Source organism: Ranitomeya imitator, chromosome 2, assembly GCF_032444005.1.
Source record: "Ranitomeya imitator isolate aRanImi1 chromosome 2, aRanImi1.pri, whole genome shotgun sequence".
In the NCBI taxonomy this organism is placed as follows: domain Eukaryota; kingdom Metazoa; phylum Chordata; class Amphibia; order Anura; family Dendrobatidae; genus Ranitomeya; species Ranitomeya imitator.
Window position 1 is genome coordinate 346,960,643 of NC_091283.1, and position 21,394 is coordinate 346,982,036.

General features: G+C 47.3%; 2 protein-coding genes across 2 annotated transcripts in view; one reads left to right on the forward strand and one right to left on the reverse strand.

The window, feature by feature from the left end:
* Nucleotides 1-6,509: 6,509 nt before the first annotated feature.
* LOC138667430 (uncharacterized) lies at nucleotides 6,510-8,343 on the forward strand. Its single transcript, XM_069755640.1, has 2 exons — nucleotides 6,510-7,189; nucleotides 7,662-8,343. Exons 1-2 carry the CDS (start codon nucleotides 6,770-6,772, stop codon nucleotides 8,187-8,189), a joined length of 948 nt encoding a protein of 315 aa, XP_069611741.1. The 5' UTR covers nucleotides 6,510-6,769; the 3' UTR covers nucleotides 8,190-8,343.
* A 6,566-nt stretch (nucleotides 8,344-14,909) lies between these two features.
* LOC138667432 (uncharacterized) overlaps nucleotides 14,910-21,394 on the reverse strand; it is a 160,896-nt gene continuing 154,411 nt past the window's right edge. The window contains exons 2-3 of the mRNA XM_069755642.1: nucleotides 16,240-16,688; nucleotides 14,910-15,760 (exon numbers count right to left, since the gene is read on the reverse strand). Of these exons, the coding sequence (XP_069611743.1) occupies nucleotides 14,960-15,760; nucleotides 16,240-16,688 (1,250 nt within the window). The 3' untranslated portion in view covers nucleotides 14,910-14,959. The remainder of the gene's footprint in view (nucleotides 15,761-16,239; nucleotides 16,689-21,394) is intronic.

Genomic DNA, 21,394 nt, shown 5'->3' on the forward strand with positions numbered 1-21,394 from the left:
AAGGGAGTGACTTGACCTTCCCAGGTTTCTTTTGCGACGTCCAGCAGTCCCCGGGGACGACGGGCGTACAACAGTTCGAAAGGCGAAAACCCTGTGGAAGACTGGGGAACTTCCCTAATGGCAAACAACAAATAGGGTAACAAGTAATCCCAGTTCTTCCCATCTTTGTCTATCGCCTTCCGGAGCATCTGTTTTAAGGTTTTGTTGAAGCGCTCAACCAGGCCATCTGTTTGAGGTTGATAGACAGACGTACGCAACGGGTCTATTTGTAAGAGCCTGCAGAGCTCCTTCATTACCCTCGACATAAATGGAGTCCCCTGGTCGGTGAGTATCTGTTTTGGAATTCCCACCCGACTAAACACTTGTACCAATTCCTTGGCGATCGTCTTGGTAGCTGTGTTACGCAAAGGGACGGCTTCCGGGTAACGAGTGGCATAGTCCACGATGACGAGGATATGTTGGTGCCCACGTGCGGATCGGAGAAGGGGCCCAACCAAATCCATCCCAATTCTCTCAAAAGAGACCCCGATGATAGGAAGGGGTACCAAAGGGCTACGGAACTGAGATTTAGGGGCCGCGATTTGGCACTCTGGACAGGACTCACAATAGTTACGCACATAATAATGTATTCCAGGCCACACAAAACAATGCAATATCCTTTCTGTGGTTTTTTGTACCCCCAGATGTCCCCCCATTATATGTCCGTGGGCCAAATCCAGTACCTTCCGCCGATAAGGTTTGGGTACCACTAACCGTTGCACTGTGTCTTCCCCTTTTTTTTCTACCTGGTAGAGCAAATCATTTTCAAGAACCATATACGGGTACGCTAGCCTAGTGTCAGGTTCTACGGGTACCCCATCTATTATTTTTACATTTTTCCTAGCCGGAGTCAGGGTAGGATCTTTCATTTGCTCGCTGTGGAAGTCATCCACCTGGACTCCCAAATCTGGCAGGCAGGGTGCCGGATGGCTGTCTGCCTCTGCCTCTCGCTGAGGTTCCTCAGGTTCCTCCGTTTCCCCCGCCATGACGGAGAAGGGGTTACTAAAGGTTAGATTCACTAACCTCCCCAGCAACATCTTCCTGTGGGGTCTCCTCTAGGGACTCGGTACCTCCAGATGGCATGGGAGAAGATTCACGGGTACAGCTACCGTGAAGAAGCAACTGATTCTCCCACAACTGCCAGAAATAGGGAAAATCCCTGCCCAGGATTACATCCTGTAACAATGCGGGAACGAGTCCCACTTTGTGCTGCACTGACCCATAGGGAGTAGAAATCCATATGACCGCTGTTAAGTACGAGCGGGTGTCACCATGCACACACGTCACAGAAAACTTGTCAGACGGACCAGACGGAAGTGCCACCAGACTAGTTTTCACCAGAGTCACCACACTTCCAGAGTCTAGTAATGCCACAACATTTTTCCCATCAACAGATAATTTACACAGGTGTTTCACTGTATCATTTTGACCCGCATTCACACTCACTAGCTGTGTAACCAAAGACATGCGTTTTCTAGAGTCTATAACGTCGCACTGCATGGGTTCAGCGGTAACAGGACAGTTCGCAGAAACATGACCCTTCTCATGGCAGCGGAAACACCTAACAGGTCCCCTACTGAGACCACCGTCCAATACTCTCGGTCTCGGAGTGCGAGCAGTCCCGGACTCCTCCCCCACAGTTTTAAGCGATTTTCCTTCACCCGTGGTCCCTGGAACAGTCTTACCAGTTCCACGAGGAGGAGGCACAGACCGGGGTTTGGCGGTGTCGTCGGGAAGTCCTTCTGCCACGGAATAACGCTCGACCAACTCCACCAGTTGATCCGCTGTCGTGGGATTTCCTTGGCTTACCCACCTTTTCAGCGCTGGGGGTTGTACTCTCAGGTACTTGTCCAGGACAACCCGCTGGATTATTTCGGGTATTGTCAGTACCTCGGGTTGCAGCCATTTCTTTGTTAAGTAGATCAGGTCGAACATCTGAGACCGCGCCGGTTTATCTTGCTGGTATGTCCACTGATGTACCCTCTGTGCCCGGACAGCCGTCGTCACACCCAGCCGGGCCAGGATCTCAGCTTTCAGACTCTCAAAGTCCTGAGCGACCTCCGGGTCCAAATCATGGTAAGCTTTTTGGGCCTCACCGGAGAGAAACGGGGCGATCAAATCGGCCCATCGTGCCTTCGGCCACTTCTCTCTCAACGCCGTCCGCTCAAACGTTGTCAGGTATGCCTCGACGTCATCTTCTGCAGTCAGCTTTTGCCAGTATCGACTCACATGGATCCTTCTGGACTCTGCTTCTGGGTCAGCGTCAGGCATGCTCACCAGGCGCTGCGCCACCTGTTGGAGAAGTTGGCGGTCTGCAACCGTCATGTCCACTAACTCCTTCAGCTGTGCGGCCATCAAGCGATTAGCTTCGTGCTGTGCGGCAGTGGCCTGCTGCTGTACGGCAGTGGACTGTACTAAGGCTTTCACCACGTCTTCCATGCTGTCGCCTGTGCCACGGTATGCCCGCGTTCTCCACCACAATGTGACAAAACACTCGGGGATTGCCTGTGCTGGGGTCAAAGGTCACGTGGTTTGTGCATTGAATCTGAGGCGTACAGCAGGTTTCTGAGCAGGCTGACCTCAGGTCAGATTTATTAACGTGAAAGCAACATGAACAAAACAAAACATAAAAATAAATCCTAGCCTGTCCGGCACTAACTAAACAAATACGTTGCTATCCCAACAACTGGGGGGGCTTCTCCCACCCAGCTAACATCACACAGATCTTGAGCACAGCTCTTCACTCACGTTTGTCTCACACAGGCAGGCAATCTGTGTGCCCCAGGCAGACGCTGGAAACCCCCAGCTGGTCATTTTTTATTCCTGCAATCATTAACCCATTAGCACCCTGAAGATACTGAGTGGCCTAATTCACATAGGACAAACACCTGGGCGAGATATACCTGCCTCCAACTACCACACCAGCATGAGTCTAACAAGGGACATGTGAATTCGGCAGCCTATTACAGAAGATCTTGTGTCATGGCGTTGTGGATGTTTTCTGCGCCCTAATTGTATGCCGGAATGTACACACATTAACTTATTAAAGTAAAAAAAATTACATTGCACAGCTCCTCTGACCTAGACACCTCCCCTCCTCATCAAACAGTCCCCTTGTCACCCCTTCTAATCAAACAGCCCCATTATCCTAGCCAAAGTCATAACAAAAGCATTAATGGAAACGCAATGATTTACCGAACCGTTACCGGATTTTGTTGACTTTTGAGAAAAATAATGCTCGGGAAACCGAACATGAATCTGAACGCTCTACATTTGAGATTGGCGAACGTTTTCCGAACAAGTTCGCTCATCTATAGAGCGAGGAGTCATTTGTGATATTAGGGTTCCAACCAGTGGCGTAACTTAAAACTCATGGGCCCCGATGCGAAAGCTCCAACGGGACCCCCAAATATTAGAAATCTTTAATGGCAATAGTCTTTTTCTATAGGCCAAAGGGACTTTTGGGGCCCCCTAGGCTCCAGGGCCCGGTGCGATTGCAACCGCTGCACCTGTTGTAGTTACGCCCCTGGTTCCCCTGTGACAAGGTAGGGGCAGGATTGAGGTGCAATAGGGTTTGTCTTTACCACAATGGTTGACATATTTTGAAAATTTGGCTACTTTTTGATAAAACACGAAATTATGAAAAAATATTGGAAGTGACCAATATATCTGGAAACAGCAGCAGGGAGATCACGCAGATTCAAACACTGCCACCAATTTGTATGGAACAACACTCCGCTGCCTCCAATCATCAGGACAATTACGCAATTGACTGACGAGTGATGGACGAGACCAAGGCTGATGTCACTACTACACCAGTTAGAGGGGAACTCACAATGAACGTAGCGCATAAAAACCTCCAATTCCAACAGATGGAATATATATACAGTCATAGAGGAAAACTAAAATCCATAACAGATCTAAAGGGAATGGGGAAGAGCTGACAATTCAAACTCCCTTTGAAATAGGCCTTCACAAGGAGCATATAAGGATGAGGGAAAATGAGTAATAGCTAGGGAGAGAGGAACAAGTTAACCCCTTCATGACCGGAGGTATTTTTGGTTTTGTATTTTCATTTTTTGCTACTCTTCTTCCCAGAGCCATAACTTTTTTATTTTTCCGTCAATATGGCCATGTGAGGGCTTCTTTTTTGTGGGACGAGTTCTACGTTTGAAAGCCACCATTGGTTTTAACATATTGTGTCCTGAAAAATGTGGAAAAAAATTCAAAGTGCGGTGAAATTGCAAACAAAGTGCATGTGGAGAAACGGGGTCAGTGGGTGCTCTCATCCGCTGGCCCAGCTGTCTTTAGCAAGACTGCATGGACCACGGATCATACCCTTGAACGCCCGCTCTATCTCCCAGTGGGCAATACACTACACAGACAACACAGGGTTAAGGTAAAACAGTGTGGCAATACTTTATTGAACCACAACACACAATAGCAAACAGAACAATCCCACCATGGCTGGAATGGCTTGGTTACATGGGCGCATATAAAAGATCACTGCGTCTTCACTTATTTCCAGTATGACATGATGTCAGAGCTCCCAGGGTCGCTGCTTCATCTGTGGATGCACGCACAGAGAAGAGGTAACGACAAGCATAGGGAGATGACCAAGAACTGTGCATAGAGTCCATACAAGGTCCAAAGCCAGTTGACACGATGTCAGAGCTCCAAGGGTCGCTACTTCATCTGTGGATGCACGCACAGAGAATAGGTAGCGACAAGCATAGGGAGATGACCAAGAACTGTCCATAGAGTCCATACAAGGTTCAAAGCCAGTTGACACGAGAGTCACCACCTGGCTTATCTGACCATCTCCATGGAACCAGGCGACCAGCGGGTCTCAAACCTAGCTTTCTCCAAACATATCCATGGTTCAGAGATGGTCACTGGGTCAGATCTGTGTTCTTCCAATCGGAGCCGAAAACCCCTAGGTTGTTTCCTATAGAAACATAGATCAGTGTCCCTCGTGATGGTGCCATGATGAATTGGCTGCAGTCCTTTCTCTTGTCTGTTGGGTGGTTTGCAGAATATCCAGCTGGTAGCTCTGTGCTACTTTCATCTCCCAGGATGTGATCTCTGAGTCTTTTTATACCCAAGGCATGTAAGCTATTTTTAGAATTACCCAGGGGCTTTTAGTCCAACATAAGGTAAACAATGGTGGTGATTGGATTAAGTAGCACTATTAGCATATAAGCACACATCAATAAACAAAGCTTAACACACTCAATGTAAGGGTACCGTCACACAGTGCAATTTTGATCGCTACGACGGCACGATTTGTGACGTTGCATCGTCACTTAATTATCGTTTCAAACATCGTAGACTGCGGTCACACTACACGATGCACGGCGCTGAAGCGATAAATTCATGACGTATTTGCGATGTAGAAGTCGTATGGGACAGTCGTACGGTCGTGTCACACACGACGATTCAGAGCAAATTTTGCATAATCTGTGCGTGACGTTGTTCACTGGGGGCGTGTTGTGCTACTAGCTAGTGTGCTGATAGGCCAAAGGTTCTGTGCACACAATTGGTTGGAAAATTTGTCACCTGAGCGCTATTGTTCCCAATGCCACCTCACTGCTTTCAAAATTTCCTTTCTTCACTTCGTACTTGGACACTTGGTGGACCTGGACATTGGAATTTTGTACTTCGCTGAATATACCACGCTTTGCACCGCTGCTTCGAGGTATGTAAACCGCTTGGGCGTGGTGGATGGAACGCTGTATGGACGGCATGAGTGCTTCGTTCCACCGCTGAAGCGAAGCGGATGGTACACTGTTGTGACTGGAGGGCTACAATGTGGCAGATGGTACGCTGTTGTGACTGGTCGTGACTGGTGGGCTACAGCGTGGTAGATGGAACGCAGTTTGGTCGGCATGACCGCTTCGTTCCGCCGCTGAAGCGATGCGGATGGTACGCTGTTGTGACTGGTTATGACCGGTTGTGTCTGGTGAGCTATAGCGTGGCAGATGGTACAATGTATGGTCACCATGAGCGCTTTGTGTGGCTGCTGTGGGGAAGCGGGCGGTAGTGGCCTATGGCGTGGCAGATGGAAGTAGCGATGCGGATGGTACGCTGTTGTGACTGGTCGTGACTGGTGGGCTACAGCGTGGTAGATGGGACGCAGTTTGGTCGGCATGACCGCTTCGTTCCGCCGCTGAAGCGATGCGGATGGTACGCTGTTGTGACTGGTTATGACCGGTTGTGTCTGGTGAGCTACAGCGTGGCAGATGGTACAATGTATGGTCACCATGAGCGCTTTGTGTGGCTGCTGTGGGGAAGCGGGCGGTAGTGGCCTATGGCGTGGCAGATGGAAGTAGCGATGCGGATGGTACGCTGTTGTGACTGGTTGTGACTGGTGGGCTACAGCGTGGTAGATGGAACGCAGTTTGGTCAGCATGACCGCTTCGTTCCGCCGCTGAAGCGATGCGGATGGTACGCTGTTGTGACTGGTTATGACCGGTTGTGTCTGGTGAGCTACAGCGTGGCAGATGGTACAATGTATGGTCACCATGAGCGCTTTGTGTGGCTGCTGTAGGGAAGCGGGCGGTACACTGTTTTGGGTTATGGTGGCCTATGGCGTGGCAGATGGAAGAAGCGATGGTAGGCATGAGCGCTTTGTGTGGCTGCTGTTGTTAAGCGTTTGGCACACTGGCAAAAGTATTGTTTAAAGGACTCTTTGTCAACCATGTAATTTTTTTTTATACTTATTTTTCAGATGTCAAATCGTGTGGAGTTCATCAGGGATTTCATCGAAATTTATCAGTCTTTTCCCTGCCTCTGGAAAATCAAATCTCCTGAGTATTGTAACAGGGAAAAGAGGAGGGAGGGTTACTTAAAGCTCATTGAGCTTTACAATTGTCATGCACCCGAAGAGGCAGCAAACGAAGCAGTTATTAAAAAGAAAATCCAGGCGCTCCGCACGGTGTGGAGGAAGGAGCTGAACAAGGTTCTTCAGACTACAAGGTCCGGAGCTTCCACTGAAGATGTTTATGTGCCAAAACTTTGGTATTTTGAACATCTTAATTTTCTGAGGGACCAAGAGGTGCCACGGACTTCCACGTGTCTTCGCAACTTGGCACCTGTGGAACAAATTGTTTCGGAGAACCACGCCGAGCAGGAGTCACAAGGGCAACAAGTAAGTAGCTCTTTGGACGAAAGTTCACCAATGTGTCCTATAATTACATAATTTTTCTCTGCATTTTATGTTTTATACTTCTGATTATCACATCAGTTTGAAGTTGTTACAAAAACATATACACATAAGTAACCCTGTCGCAGTCAAGTATTATATGGGGAACTTAATATGTATGAAATGGAGATATATGTAAACCATACCATCTAAGCAATATAGAAAATAGTATCGCTTCAAGCTGCCGATGTACTCTTGTTGAGACTATTTAGACTATTAAATTTTTGTCAGGTTCCCCTAGCAGTCAGAACAGTGTAGTTCAAAGTATTAAATAAAAGGGAGGGTTAAAGAATATTACTAAGCTTAAAATATATTATAATCTTTTTTTTACCTACTACGAATATATAGTTTGGATGCGGTTATGGTGGTACAACTTTTTGTTGCCGGGTTCATAACTTGTTTTTTTTTTCCCCCCCAGGATGACAGTGCGCAGGAGAGTACACTGGACTGTTCACTGGACTGCACGACAACAGATTTAGTGGAGGCTGCACCTGCCAGGACTCAATCGAGGCAAGGTCAAAGAAAACGGAAAGCCACCTCAGACGCCTCACATGAACTATTGAGCCTTGCTAAGAAGGTGTTGACAAGAAATGTTAGCCCTGCGTTGCAGGGGTTTGGACACTATGTGGTTGACAAACTGGCCAAAATGGACGACAACCAAAGAATACTAGCAGAGCGTCTGATTATGGAAGCAGTAAACAGGGGTACAGATGGGGATTTGGACAAGAACACTTGTTTGGTCTCTTCCCGGCCAATACAGCGGACAGAGCCATCAAATTACAATGGTTGGTCACAGTGTCAGACATCGATGCGACACAATGCTCACGTTTCCCACTTCGGCCAGCCACCCCCTAATAACTCCTACACGCCAATACCGTCACATATGGCTTCGCCCATCAGGCACCAAAGTTTTCAGCCGGAACAATCGTCGTATCATAATTTGTGATTTCCTAACTTCTTTTACATTCCTTTTTATTTTATTGTCTTGTTAAAATAATGTTTCAAATAAAAGCTTTTATTAGAAATTCTATCACTACTTTTTGATTGGTGTGTCTCGATCACAGCACTGTATGAGGGCACAAATTAACGTAACAAATTCATGTACAGTTAACTAATACAAAAAAAATGGAATGATAGTTAAACTAAATATTTTTATTGTAACAACCAAAACTGTCTTATTGGCCCGCCTACAACTGCTGGCACATGTCCCGCAGCTTCTGCAGCTCCTCCATTGCCACATTGTGCTGCTCCTGAATCCGCGCCATAGTGTGGATTAGCTTTTCTATGCCGGCTTCAAGATCCTCCTTGTTCACAGTGACGACAGCTGTGGGTCAAAAAACATAACATTAATAACACAGTAGTCTCCCGATGTGTCTTTGCTTCTGTGAAGGAAAAAAAAAAATAACAGTCAGCATATAAGGCAATACTGACTTGGGGGGGGGGTGGAGGGGTGTTTGGGTTGGGGGTGAAAGAGTGGGCCTGCCACAAAATCAAAATAACTTTATTGTGGGAACCTACTAGGATGTTGAGGCACGGAGGGCACTTCGGGATCTGAGTCTGTGTCGAATGCCTTCTGCTGTCGGCGGCGGCGCTGTCTCTTTGCCTCTGTGAAGGGAACAAAACAAAAAAAAGGTCTGTCAGCATATATGGCAACACTGGCTGCCGGGGGAGGGGGTGGGGGGGAAGAGGGGACCTGCAACTGAATCCAAATCACATAATTGTGGGAACCTACTAGGATCTGGAGGAGTAGAACCGGAGGGCACAGATGTAGAAGAGGCTTTGCGGGATGCCTCGTGGCGGCGGTGGTGCTGTGTCTTTGCCTCTGTGAAGGGAAAAAAAAAAAAAAGGTCTGTCAGCATATATGGCAACACTGGCTGCCGGGGGGGGGGAGGAGGGGACCTGCAACCAAATCCAAATCACATTATTGTGGGAACCTACTAGGATCAGTTGTCTTTGACCCGGAGGGCTCTGGGACTTCAGAGGCGGTGTGAGAAGCCTCGTCGCTACGGCGGCGCTGTGTCTTTGCCTCTGTGAAGGAAAAAAAAAAAAAGGTCTGTCAGCATATATGGCAACACTGGCTGCCGGGGGTGTGGGGAGGAGGGGACCTGCAACCAAATCCAAATCACATTATTGTGGGAACCTACTAGGATCAGTTGTCTTTGACCCGGAGGGCTCAGGGACTTCAGAGGCGGTGTGTGATGCCTCGTGTCTACGGCGGCGCTGTCTCTTTGCCTCTGTGAAGGAAAAAAAAAGTTCGGTCAGCAGTTAGCTGTGCCACATAGTACTTTTCACCGTTCATACTGTCCCATAGCTGTTGGACATAGTGGCTCTGCAACGTTCAAACTGTCCCATAGCTGTGGCACTGCAACGTTGAAACTGTCCCATAACTGTGGCACATAGTGGCTCTGCAACGTTGAAACTGTCCCATAGGTGTGGCACATAGTGGCTCTGCAACATTCATACTGTCCCATAGCTGTGGCACATAGTGGCTCTGCAACGTTCAAACTGTCCCATAGGTGTGGCACATAGTGGCTCTGCAACATTCATACTGTCCCATAGCTGTGGCACATAGTGGCTCTGCAACGTTCATACTGTCCCATAGCTGTGGCACATAGTGGCTCTGCAACATTCAAACTGTCCCATAGCTGTGGCACTGCAACGTTGAAACTGTCCCATAGGTGTGGCACATAGTGGCTCTGCAACGTTCATACTGTCCCATAGCTGTGGCACATAGTGGCTCTGCAACGTTCAAACTGTCCCATAGGTGTGGCACATAGTGGCTCTGCAACGTTCATACTGTCCCATAGCTGTGGCACATAGTGGCTCTGCAACGTTCATACTGTCCCATAGCTGTGGCACATAGTGGCTCTGCAACGTTCATACTGTCCCATAGCTGTGGCACATAGTGGCTCTGCAACGTTCAAACTGTCCCATAGCTGTGGCACATAGTGGCTCTGCAACGTTCATACTGTCCCATAGCTGTGGCACATAGTGGCTCTGCAACGTTCAAACTGTCCCATAGGTGTGGCACATAGTGGATCTGCAACATTCATACTGTCCCATAGCTGTGGCACATAGTGGCTCTGCAACGTTCAAACTGTCCCATAGCTGTGGCACATAGTGGCTCTGCAACGTTCAAACTGTCCCATAGGTGTGGCACATAGTGGCTCTGCAACATTCATACTGTCCCATAGCTGTGGCACATAGTGGCTCTGCAACGTTCATACTGTCCCATAGCTGTGGCACATAGTGGCTCTGCAACATTCATACTGTCCCATAGCTGTGGCACATAGTGGCTCTGCAACGTTCATACTGTCCCATAGCTGTGGCACATAGTGGCTCTGCAACATTCAAACTGTCCCATAGCTGTGGCACTGCAACGTTGAAACTGTCCCATAGCTGTGGCACATAGTGGCTCTGCAACGTTCATACTGTCCCATAGGTGTGGCACATAGTGGCTCTGCAACATTCATACTGTCCCATAGCTGTGGCACATAGTGGTACTGCAACGTTCAAACTGTCCCATAGCTGTGGCACATAGTGGTACTGCAACGTTCATACTGTCCCATAGATGTGGCACATAGTGGCTCTGCAACGTTCATACTGTCCCATAGCTGTGGCACATAGTGGCTCTGCAACATTCATACTGTCCCATAGCTGTGGCACATAGTGGTACTGCAACGTTCAAACTGTCCCATAGCTGTGGCACATAGTGGCTCTGCAACGTTCATACTGTCCCATAGATGTGGCACATAGTGGCTCTGCAACGTTCATACTGTCCCATAGCTGTGGCACATAGTGGTACTGCAACGTTCAAACTGTCCCATAGCTGTGGCACATAGTGGTACTGCAACGTTCATACTGTCCCATAACTGTGGCACATAGTGGCTCTGCAACGTTGAAACTGTCCCATAGGTGTGGCACATAGTGGCTCTGCAACGTTCATACTGTCCCATAGCTGTGGCACATAGTGGCTCTGCAACGTTCAAACTGTCCCATAGGTGTGGCACATAGTGGCTCTGCAACATTCATACTGTCCCATAGCTGTGGCACATAGTGGCTCTGCAACGTTCATACTGTCCCATAGCTGTGGCACATAGTGGCTCTGCAACATTCAAACTGTCCCATAGCTGTGGCACTGCAACGTTGAAACTGTCCCATAGGTGTGGCACATAGTGGCTCTGCAACGTTCATACTGTCCCATAGCTGTGGCACATAGTGGCTCTGCAACGTTCAAACTGTCCCATAGGTGTGGCACATAGTGGCTCTGCAACATTCATACTGTCCCATAGCTGTGGCACATAGTGGCTCTGCAACGTTCATACTGTCCCATAGCTGTGGCACATAGTGGCTCTGCAACATTCAAACTGTCCCATAGCTGTGGCACTGCAACGTTGAAACTGTCCCATAGGTGTGGCACATAGTGGCTCTGCAACGTTCAAACTGTCCCATAGGTGTGGCACATAGTGGCTCTGCAACGTTCATACTGTCCCATAGCTGTGGCACATAGTGGCACTGCAACGTTCATACTGTCCCATAACTGTGGCACATAGTGGCTCTGCAACGTTGAAACTGTCCCATAGGTGTGGCACATAGTGGCTCTGCAACGTTCAAACTGTCCCATAGGTGTGGCACATAGTGGCTCTGCAACGTTCATACTGTCCCATAGCTGTGGCACATAGTGGCTCTGCAACGTTCATACTGTCCCATAGCTGTGGCACATAGTGGCTCTGCAACGTTCAAACTGTCCCATAGGTGTGGCACATAGTGGCTCTGCAACATTCATACTGTCCCATAGCTGTGGCACATAGTGGCTCTGCAACATTCAAACTGTCCCATAGCTGTGGCACTGCAACGTTGAAACTGTCCCATAGGTGTGGCACATAGTGGCTCTGCAACGTTCAAACTGTCCCATAGGTGTGGCACATAGTGGATCTGCAACATTCATACTGTCCCATAGCTGTGGCACATAGGGGCTCTGCAACGTTCAAACTGTCCCATAGCTGTGGCACATAGTGGCTCTGCAACGTTCAAACTGCCCCATAGCTGTGCCACATACTTTTGGGTACCTGAGTACTAACCTCTGCGAATCTCCTGGCGAAGCTCCTGCAGGCGCTCTGGACTTTTGGACTTGAGATCGCCCCATTTTTTCACTATCTGGGCCTTGCTGCGAGTTATCCCAAACCGCTTCCTGAGGCCCTCAGACACCACACGGACAACTTCCTCCTTGTGCTGGTTGCGGTGCAGCACCAGCCCTGTGGTTTCGTACTGCATCCGATCCATTGTTCCAATAAGGAACTTGAGCTCTGGGATGCCCATAGGTGGACCACGGCGACTGGCAGCCATTATCACGATGTCAGGGGACAAAAACAAGCTAGGGCAGGCACGCAGGAACGCTGTAACGTCATCACGCCGTCATAGACCACGAGCGTACATTACGTGCCGCTCCGGCGTTATATAACGATCCTTCGAACGGCATTTACTATGTGCGTTCCTTTTGTAACGCTCAGTCGTCACAAATGTGACGCTGTTCATAAACGGCAACGCTATTGCGATGCCAATCGCGCGGCAGGACGGCGGAGCGCTGCTCCTCCTCTGGGCGTTGCTCTTCAGGGTCATTCCATCTAAAATGGCGGCGAGAATGTGTTCTGCTCCTCTGGGGCAGCCAGAAATCCTTTTTTTTATTAGTCAGATGGATGCCATGGATTACGAAGGTCTGGAGAGCCGCCCTGCCCACCCACACATCCACAAGCGAGAAGTGCTTGGCCACATAACAAGAATGATGGAGAGGAGGTTTGGCGTCTGCCGCAGTCAGCTTCAGCTGCGTAAAAAATGGGCTGACCTCCGCTATAAAACGCCACAAATGTTTGCTGAGTTGCGTGCGGAGGCAAGGCGAGGCAAGTACTAGTATGGGGGGATTGGGAGATGCACGCTGTCAGGAGGGGGGGGGGGTTTGGGAGGGAGGCTTGCGCTCATGGTTGCCAACGTGACCTCAAATGCATTAAAACACATGCCCCGTTTTGTTAAAATTTAGTTATTCTCCAAGCAGAATATGCGTTGTCCGTGAGAAAACTTGTCGGGTTCCCTAATCTCAACCACCATCTTTAAATTATTAAGATGTCCATAATTTTTACTTTCTCAATTTCCCATAAATATTAACGGAGGAGGTTGGCCTACTGATGAAATAATACGTTTTCCAAAGACAGGAAGACCATTGAACACCAGAGCCCACAGACATGTCAGAGTATCGCACCCCTGTAAAGTGTGATCTCGATTTTATGTTTGAGTATATTGTAAGCTTTGATCTGCAGCACTCAACATTTGTGTGTAAACATTGTGATTCTTTACTTTAGGTGTAGAGAGACAGCGGCGGCAAGTCAGACCCACCATTGCCACCAGTACCCCATCTTCAGGCACCAGTGGGAGCCCACAGTCCGGGACATCACGTAAGTTCACAATCATTTATTGCATTTTTTTTAACATCACACGGGACATAACAGGGTAGCTGAAATATTTGAAGACATTACAGACGCAGTAATGACCCAGCGGCCTACCACGCCTCCACCATCTGTTGCGACCATGCACCCTCGCACCCCTGTGAAGTGTGATATAAATTTTATGTTTCAGTATATTGTTAGCTTTGATCTGCAGCACTCTACATGTGTTTTTAAAGATTGCGTTTGTTAACTTTCTGTGTAGAGAGACAGTGGCGGCAACAGGTACCTGCCATTGCCAGCAGCACCACAGCATCCACCACCAGCGGGAGCCCACAGTCCGTGACGTCACGTAAGTTAACAATCATAGATTACAGTTTTCCAACTGCATACGGGACATAAGAGGGTAGCGGAAATATTTGAATACATTACAGACGCAGTAATGACCCAGCGGCCTACCACGCCACCACCAGACAGCAGACGGCCTCGCACCCCTACACCACCCTCAACACCTCCCTTTCGACACTCCTCTTCCTCCCCCGGGTCGGCGGCATTCTCCCCAGAAGCTAACATACGTAAGTGACCAAAACAGCGAGCGCTTCCCAACGGCGTGTTCCATAGTTAACCAGATCTGTTATTATTTCCTTTCAGCTGCTGCAGCAGAGGCCAGATCGCTGGGATGGGACATTAGCAGCTCTGGTTCTGGCAATGAGGAACCGGCGTCCCTTCTCCGTAAGTATCAAGATAATGCGAGTGGTTTTCTGCTGGATGTCACCATAGACAACTAAAACTGTAAAATTTAATAAAATTTACATCGCCCTGTGGTGCCAGACCAAATAGAAATTTACAACACAGAAAATTTGGTCCTGCCCCAGAGGTCGAGATGTATTTTCAGTGGAATCAACGTTGGTTCTCCAACCTCTTCTATCCACAGAACCGCCCACCGTAAGAGAGCTCCTGGCGAGACAATTGCGACTGGAGCGGACAGCAGCGCTCCTGCAGCAGACAGCAGCGCTCCTCCAGAGTCAAGTGGAGCAGCAGGGCGTGACGCTGCGACACCTCTTGGGCCGGAGATAATTTTTTTTTTTGGGGGGGGGGTTATGTTATATTTTGTTGTAAAATAATTTAAAACCAAGAAAGTGTTCCAAAAAAACCAAAAATCTTCGCATTATTTCTTTAATGTTTACCAAGCTATAAGGGTTAACAGCACCATTTTATAGGCCTCACATTTAAAGTTATTTAGAGAGGTTTATATGACAGCAAAGCAAAAAAAAAATTTTTTTTATACGGCGCGATCCTGCCAGGGTACAGCTCCAGAACCATTAAAGTACTGACAGTATTTTTCGCGACAGTCCCTTGCATCGTCTGCCTGTCTGCCAGATCCAAGAGCTTGAAGAGCTGTAAAATTATCAGGTTGTGTACGCCATTCCCCGGGCACAATATCTCCGGTTCTTGCGTCCACTGCATCAATAAACGAAGGAGGAGAATAGGAGCTCGTATCATGACGTCTCAGGAAATTATGGAGCACACAGCATGCCAAAACCACAAAGTCTATAGACGGCAGCTTCAAGTTGATAGCTGTGTGGAACACTCTAAACCGATTTGCCATAATCCCAAAGGCATTTTCAACCACACGACGGGCCCTCGACAACCGGTAATTAAAGATTCTGCGCTCCGGTGTGAGTGTTCTCTGTGCAAATGGCTTCAGCAAATGTGGATGAAGAGGGAAAGCTTCATCAGCGATGAAGACAAAATTTAGGTTTGCTTTTGTGTCTTCATTTAGTGGCAACAGCAGTTCATTGTTCCTCAAGCTTTCCCCAAATGAAGTGTGTTCAAAAACACCACCGTCGGAGACTCGACCATTCATGCCAACATCCACATCGACAAACTCATAGTTTGCATTGACAAGGGCCATGAGGATCACACTGAAATATCCTTTGTAGTTGAAAAAAAAGGATCCAGAGTTGGCTGGTTGCGTGATGCGCACATGCTTTCCATCTAATGCACCACCGCAGTTTGGAAACTGCCACAGCTCATCAAAATCGGAAGCAATCCTCTTCCAGTCATCCGCCGTCTTGGGAAACTGCAAGATGAGAAGGAAACATGTACAAATTAGGTCAAATATATTATGCACATACACTCTCATGTGGACATCCTACAGTGATTGAGGCGCAGTATGGATTAGTATAACAAAGTCAACAACCCAGAGTATGCAGGCAGCCATTTTTTCAGATGGCTTCGGTGACTCAGAGGGGGTGCTAAACAATATATCTAAATAATATAATCAATAAAATTACGTTGGGAGCAGCAAATAAAAAAGGGTGGCGCAGGGTTGGAGCAGCACATATCAGAATGGAGCCGCAAAATGGTAGCAGCACATGTCAGAATGGAGGCGCAGGATCACAGCAGCACATGTCAGAATGGGGGCGCAGGATGGGAGCAGCACATGATAGGATGTAGAACACATACCTATAGAAATGCTCGCCATCAGGGCGTAGAACGGGTTCAATAGCTAGTATAATATATCGACATAACACAGCAGCCAAAAAAATATAGTAGTACCTCCATATAATGCCTTAAGCTCTGCACAATGGCCTCGCATGTCTCCGGAATCACAACGCTCAGGAAAGGTCTGGAAACAGCTGCGGAAAACTGCAAATCCTGAAGAGACCTTCCTGTTGCCAGGAAGCGCAGTGTCACCGCCAACCTTTCCTCCACGGGCACGGCTGCACGCATCGGCGTATCACACCTTTGTATGAGTGGCGTAACAGCAGACAGTATTATTTTGAAGGATTCCTCGGACATCCGAAGGTAGTTTCGGAAATCTTGAGGGTTATTGTCACGTAACTCTCTTATGAGACCCATGTGTGACAATGTGGATCTTTTCTGCAGCCAGCTCCGGGTCCACATGCGACGTTTTCGTTTAGGACGTCTCTCCTCTTGGAGACGTGCTGCCTCAAACACCAGGGCAGCAGCAACAACAGAACTCTCATCGGAAGTGAGCATAGTTCCTAAAAAGAAAACAAACGTACAATAAATACACGTGCTTACAAAACAATGTTCTGACCATTGATCTAATAACTATATATGTTACTACTGGTATTAAATGGGGCAGTCAACCATCTCGATCTGTAAAATGATTAATTAATTGGGCCACGCAACAGCTGTGTACCTGAGGTTCTCAGGCCTACCCTACTCAAAGGAACAATCAACCACACTCCAGCGTTTATCCCCGTTGAAGCACAACATATGCTACGCTGTAGCGTTATACATACCTTTTGCGGTAAAAGTCTAGTAGTTAAAAGTCCAGGGAATCCAGCGAATTTAGGAGTTCTGTTCACAGCACGTGCTACAGAGAGAAATGAATAGCGCGCTCGAGAGCTCCGGTTTTATCCGCTGGGAACAATAGTCCTTTGTCGAATGAGCGCACAGTATTGTACCGCCCAATCAGCACACGGGAGGTGGAGAATTCAGCGCTCCTACGTAGCCAGCTCCTCCGCCCTTTACATCGTATACAATATCGTGCACACCTTTGTCACACCATGCGATCATGCCGCCACAGCGGGACACTGGACGACGAAAGAAAGTTTCAAACGATGTGCTACGACGTACGATTCACAGCGGGGTCCCTGATCGCAGGAGCGTGTCACACGCTGCGATATCGTACCTATATCGCTCGAACGTCACAAATCGTGCCGTCGTAGCGATCAAAATTGCACTGTGTGACGGTACCCTAAGTCACTATTACAGACTTACACAGTATGTTAGATAGTATAGGCTGTCTTCTTGACCCACCAGCCATAAACACTTAAATTCACAAGCCAATACACAGATAAAACGCCAGTTCTTTTGGTTTTTCAAAAACATGGTTGTCTGGGAAATTAAGATACGATCTGGTTTCTTCACAGTGCAATACCACTGTTGGTTTTTGTTTTGCTTTTTTACTAAGTTCACTAAATGCTAAAACTGACCTGCCATTATGATTCTACAGGTCATTACGAGTTCATAGACATCAAACATGTCTAGGTTGTTCTTTATCTAAGTGGTGAAAAACAAATCCAAAATTCCAAAAGAAATTAATAAAATTGCGGCATTTTCTAATACCCGTAGCGTTCCCACTTTTTGTGAACGCGGGTCGGGTGAGGGATTATTTTTTGCGTGCTGAGCTGACATTTTTAATGATATCATTTTGTTGCAGATGTGATCTTTTGATAGCTCATTTTTGCATTTTTATGCAATGTCGCAGTGACCAAAAAAACATAATTCTGGCATTTTTAATTTTTTCTCGCTACACTGTTTAGCGATCAGGTTAATCTTTTTTTTTTATTGATTGAGCGATTCTGAATGCAGTAATACCAAACATGTGTATGTTTGAATTTTTTTATTGTTTTATTTTGAATGGGTTGAAAGGGGGTGATTTGAACTTTAATATTTTTTTATTTTTTTATATTTTTTAAAACATTTTTTTTTTCACTTTTGGCATGCTTCAATAGTCTCAATGGGAGACTAGAAGGTGCCATAACCTGATCGACTCTGCTACATAAAGGCGATGATCAGAATACCTCACTTGTTATGAGCGCAGACCACCGGGTGGCGCTCATAGCAATCCGGCACTGACAACCAAAGAGGTCTTTAAGAGACCTCTGGTTGTCATGCCAACCCATCAATGACCCGCGATTACATGAAAGGAGTCACCGATGGGTGGATTTCCAGTGCAATTGCCGGAAATTCATGTTAAATGCCGCTGACAACATTTGACGGTGGCATTTAATGGGTTAACAGCTGCGGGAGGATCACGATTCCTCCCGTGGCTGTTAGCAGCACATCAGCTGATCAAATAAGCTGACATGTGCCGGAAAAGATGCAGGCTCATCGCTGGAGCCCGCACCAAACAGGGGGAGGTGTCCAATGACGGATAGATCTGTCATTGGTCGTTAAGGGGTTAAAACAGGGGAATTATGTAGAGAGCGTGAACAACTCATCCCCTGTGAACCTGTTTCTCCCTGCAGTGTCCAGGTAATTACCATATATGCTCGAGTATAAGCCGAGATTTTCAGCCCATTTTTTTAGGCTGAACGTGCCCCTCTCAGCTTATACTCGAGTCATTGTCTCAGGGGGTCGGTGGAGGAGGGGCGAGTGGCGTCTGTCACATACTCACATGCAGCTTCGATGGTCTTCGGGCCCCTGCAGCTTGTTCCTGTGTGCAGCGGTCAAGAGGTACTGCTCATTAAAGTAAGGAATATCTACATGACTCCACTCCCATAGGGGTGGAGCAGTACCAGTGACCACTGAACACCAGAACAAGCTGCCGGTGCCAAGACCGTCTGTAAGTGAGAAGCAGGGACCACGCCTGGAGCAGGTGAGTATAACGGGGTAGGGTGAGTATTGTGATATTCACCTGTCCTCGTTCCACTGCCGGGCGCCACTCTGTCTTCCGCGTCCTCTGGCTGTGACGTTCAGGTAAGAGGGCGTGATGATGTGATTAGTAGTGTGAACAGTCACTGCAGAGACCCAGAAGATGGTGCTACGCGCCATAATAAGGAGCATCTTATGGGGCCCATCATAAACTTTATGGAGAATTATATGGGGCGTATTTTGTATGGATCATTTTATGGGGCCCATCATGAACTGTATGAAGCATATGGGGCTCCCGATTCAAAATGGATATTCAAAAACACTTAACCTACTGATGTCTCAATTAATTTTACTTTTATTGGTATCTATTTTTATTTTTGAAGTTTACCAGTAGCTGCTGCATTTCGCACCCTAGGCTTATACTCGAGTCATTAAGTTTTCCCAGTTTTTTGTGGCAAAATTAGGGGTCTCGGCTTATACTCGGGTCGGCTTATACTTGAGTATATAAGGTAAACAGGAAAAATCTTTTTTCTAGGAACCTGATATCAAAAGGAGATCTGTTAACACAGAAGTAATTTTTGTTCCCATCAAAGCATCTTTCAAAGACTCTATGTCTTCAGGGTTCAGATAGGAATAGTTATGTTTGCATCGATCTGATATTTATGGGATACAGATTTTCAGTGTCGTTAAGAAAGTTAACTGAAATAGTGTCAAGGTAGCTAGACGTGAAATTGTAAAATCAATTGGAAATAGAATGCAGCAGGACAGATGGACCCTTCACCATGGAAAGCAGACACCCCCAAAAGAATTGCACTCAAAAGACCCCACAAGACACAAAACGAGAATGTTTGGCAAGTGGCAGGCTGTAAAGCACAAATTGGGTAGCCCCAACTAGCATCACTCCACTCCCGACCCCATTATATTAGAGCATTGTGGCTCTTTCCGGGCCATCGGGTGAAGCAAACCAAAGAGAATAGAAGGAACGCCAAGGGACCGTACAGCACATAACACGCCTGTGAAAGGAATGACGCCATCAGGACTACCTGGTCTATGTGTGAGAGAGCCCGGCACTTAATAACTCTTATTGTTTGGGTCTTGTGGGGTCTTTTCAATTAGATTCTTTTGTCTGTTTTTCTTGGCAAAGGGTTTATCCACCATTTTAAGTGGTACAGTACCTTTTGTAAACAGTTGAACAAGAAATACACCGCACTGGTATTTTGACCCACAGACACTATAAGTGGAAAAAAGAAAGAGCTATTTCATTGAGTACAAGAAATGAATTACAGTGGACTCCCAGGGCAAAAATCTCAGCCAACAGATGTACAAGAGAAATGCTAAGAAGCGCACGTGTGGATCAGGTCAGGAACCATTAATTCCTGAGCTGGAAGGCCCGGTCTGTGAATGAGTTGCTGATAGGAGAGCAAAGGCTTTCGTTTGGCTTCGGACATCTACTATATAAAGCTGAATGTGTGTGTGTGTGTGTGTGTGTATGTATGTATGTATGTATGTATGTATGTATGTATGTCCGGGATTGGCATCTGCACCGTCGCAGCTACAGCCACAAAATTTTACACAGTCACACGTCTGGACCCCGAGAGCGTCATAGGCTATGTTGTGAGGTGAAATTTTAACCCCGCGCGTTCCAATTCACCAAACAATTTTGCCCCTATCTACATAATGGGGAAAAAAAGTGAAAGGAAAAGTGTTGGAGGCGTCGTAGCTACAGCCACAAAATTTTGCACAGTCACACGTCTGGACCCCGAGAGCGTCATAGGCTATGTTGTGAGGTGAAATTTTAACCCCGCGCTTTCCAATTCACCAAACAATTTTGCCCCTATCTACATAATGGAGAAAAAGTGAAAGGAAAAGTGTTGGAGGCATCGCAGCTACAGCCACAAAATTTTGCACAGTCACACGACTGGACCCCGAGAGCATCATAGGCTATGTTGTGAGGTGATATTTTAACCCCACGCTTTCCAATTCACCAAATAATTTTGCCCCTATCTACATAATGGGGAAAAAAGTGAAAGGAAAAGTGTTGGAGGCGTCGCAGCCACAGCCACAAAATTTTGCACAGTCACACGTCTGGTCCCTGAGAGCATCATAGGCTATGTTGTGAGGCGAAATTTTAACCCCGCGCTTTCCAATTCACCAAACAATTTTGCCCCTATCTACATAATGGGGAAAAAGTGAAAGGAAAAGTGTTGGAGGCAAATTGACAGCTGCCAGATGTGAACAAGGGGGACTTAAAGAGTGAGAGCGATGGCGCCAAAGAGTATATACCGTACAGTTGCTAAGGTGGGGCCCCAACATGGGATACTCACCACACACGGGGATATGGACACACACAAAATGCGCCACA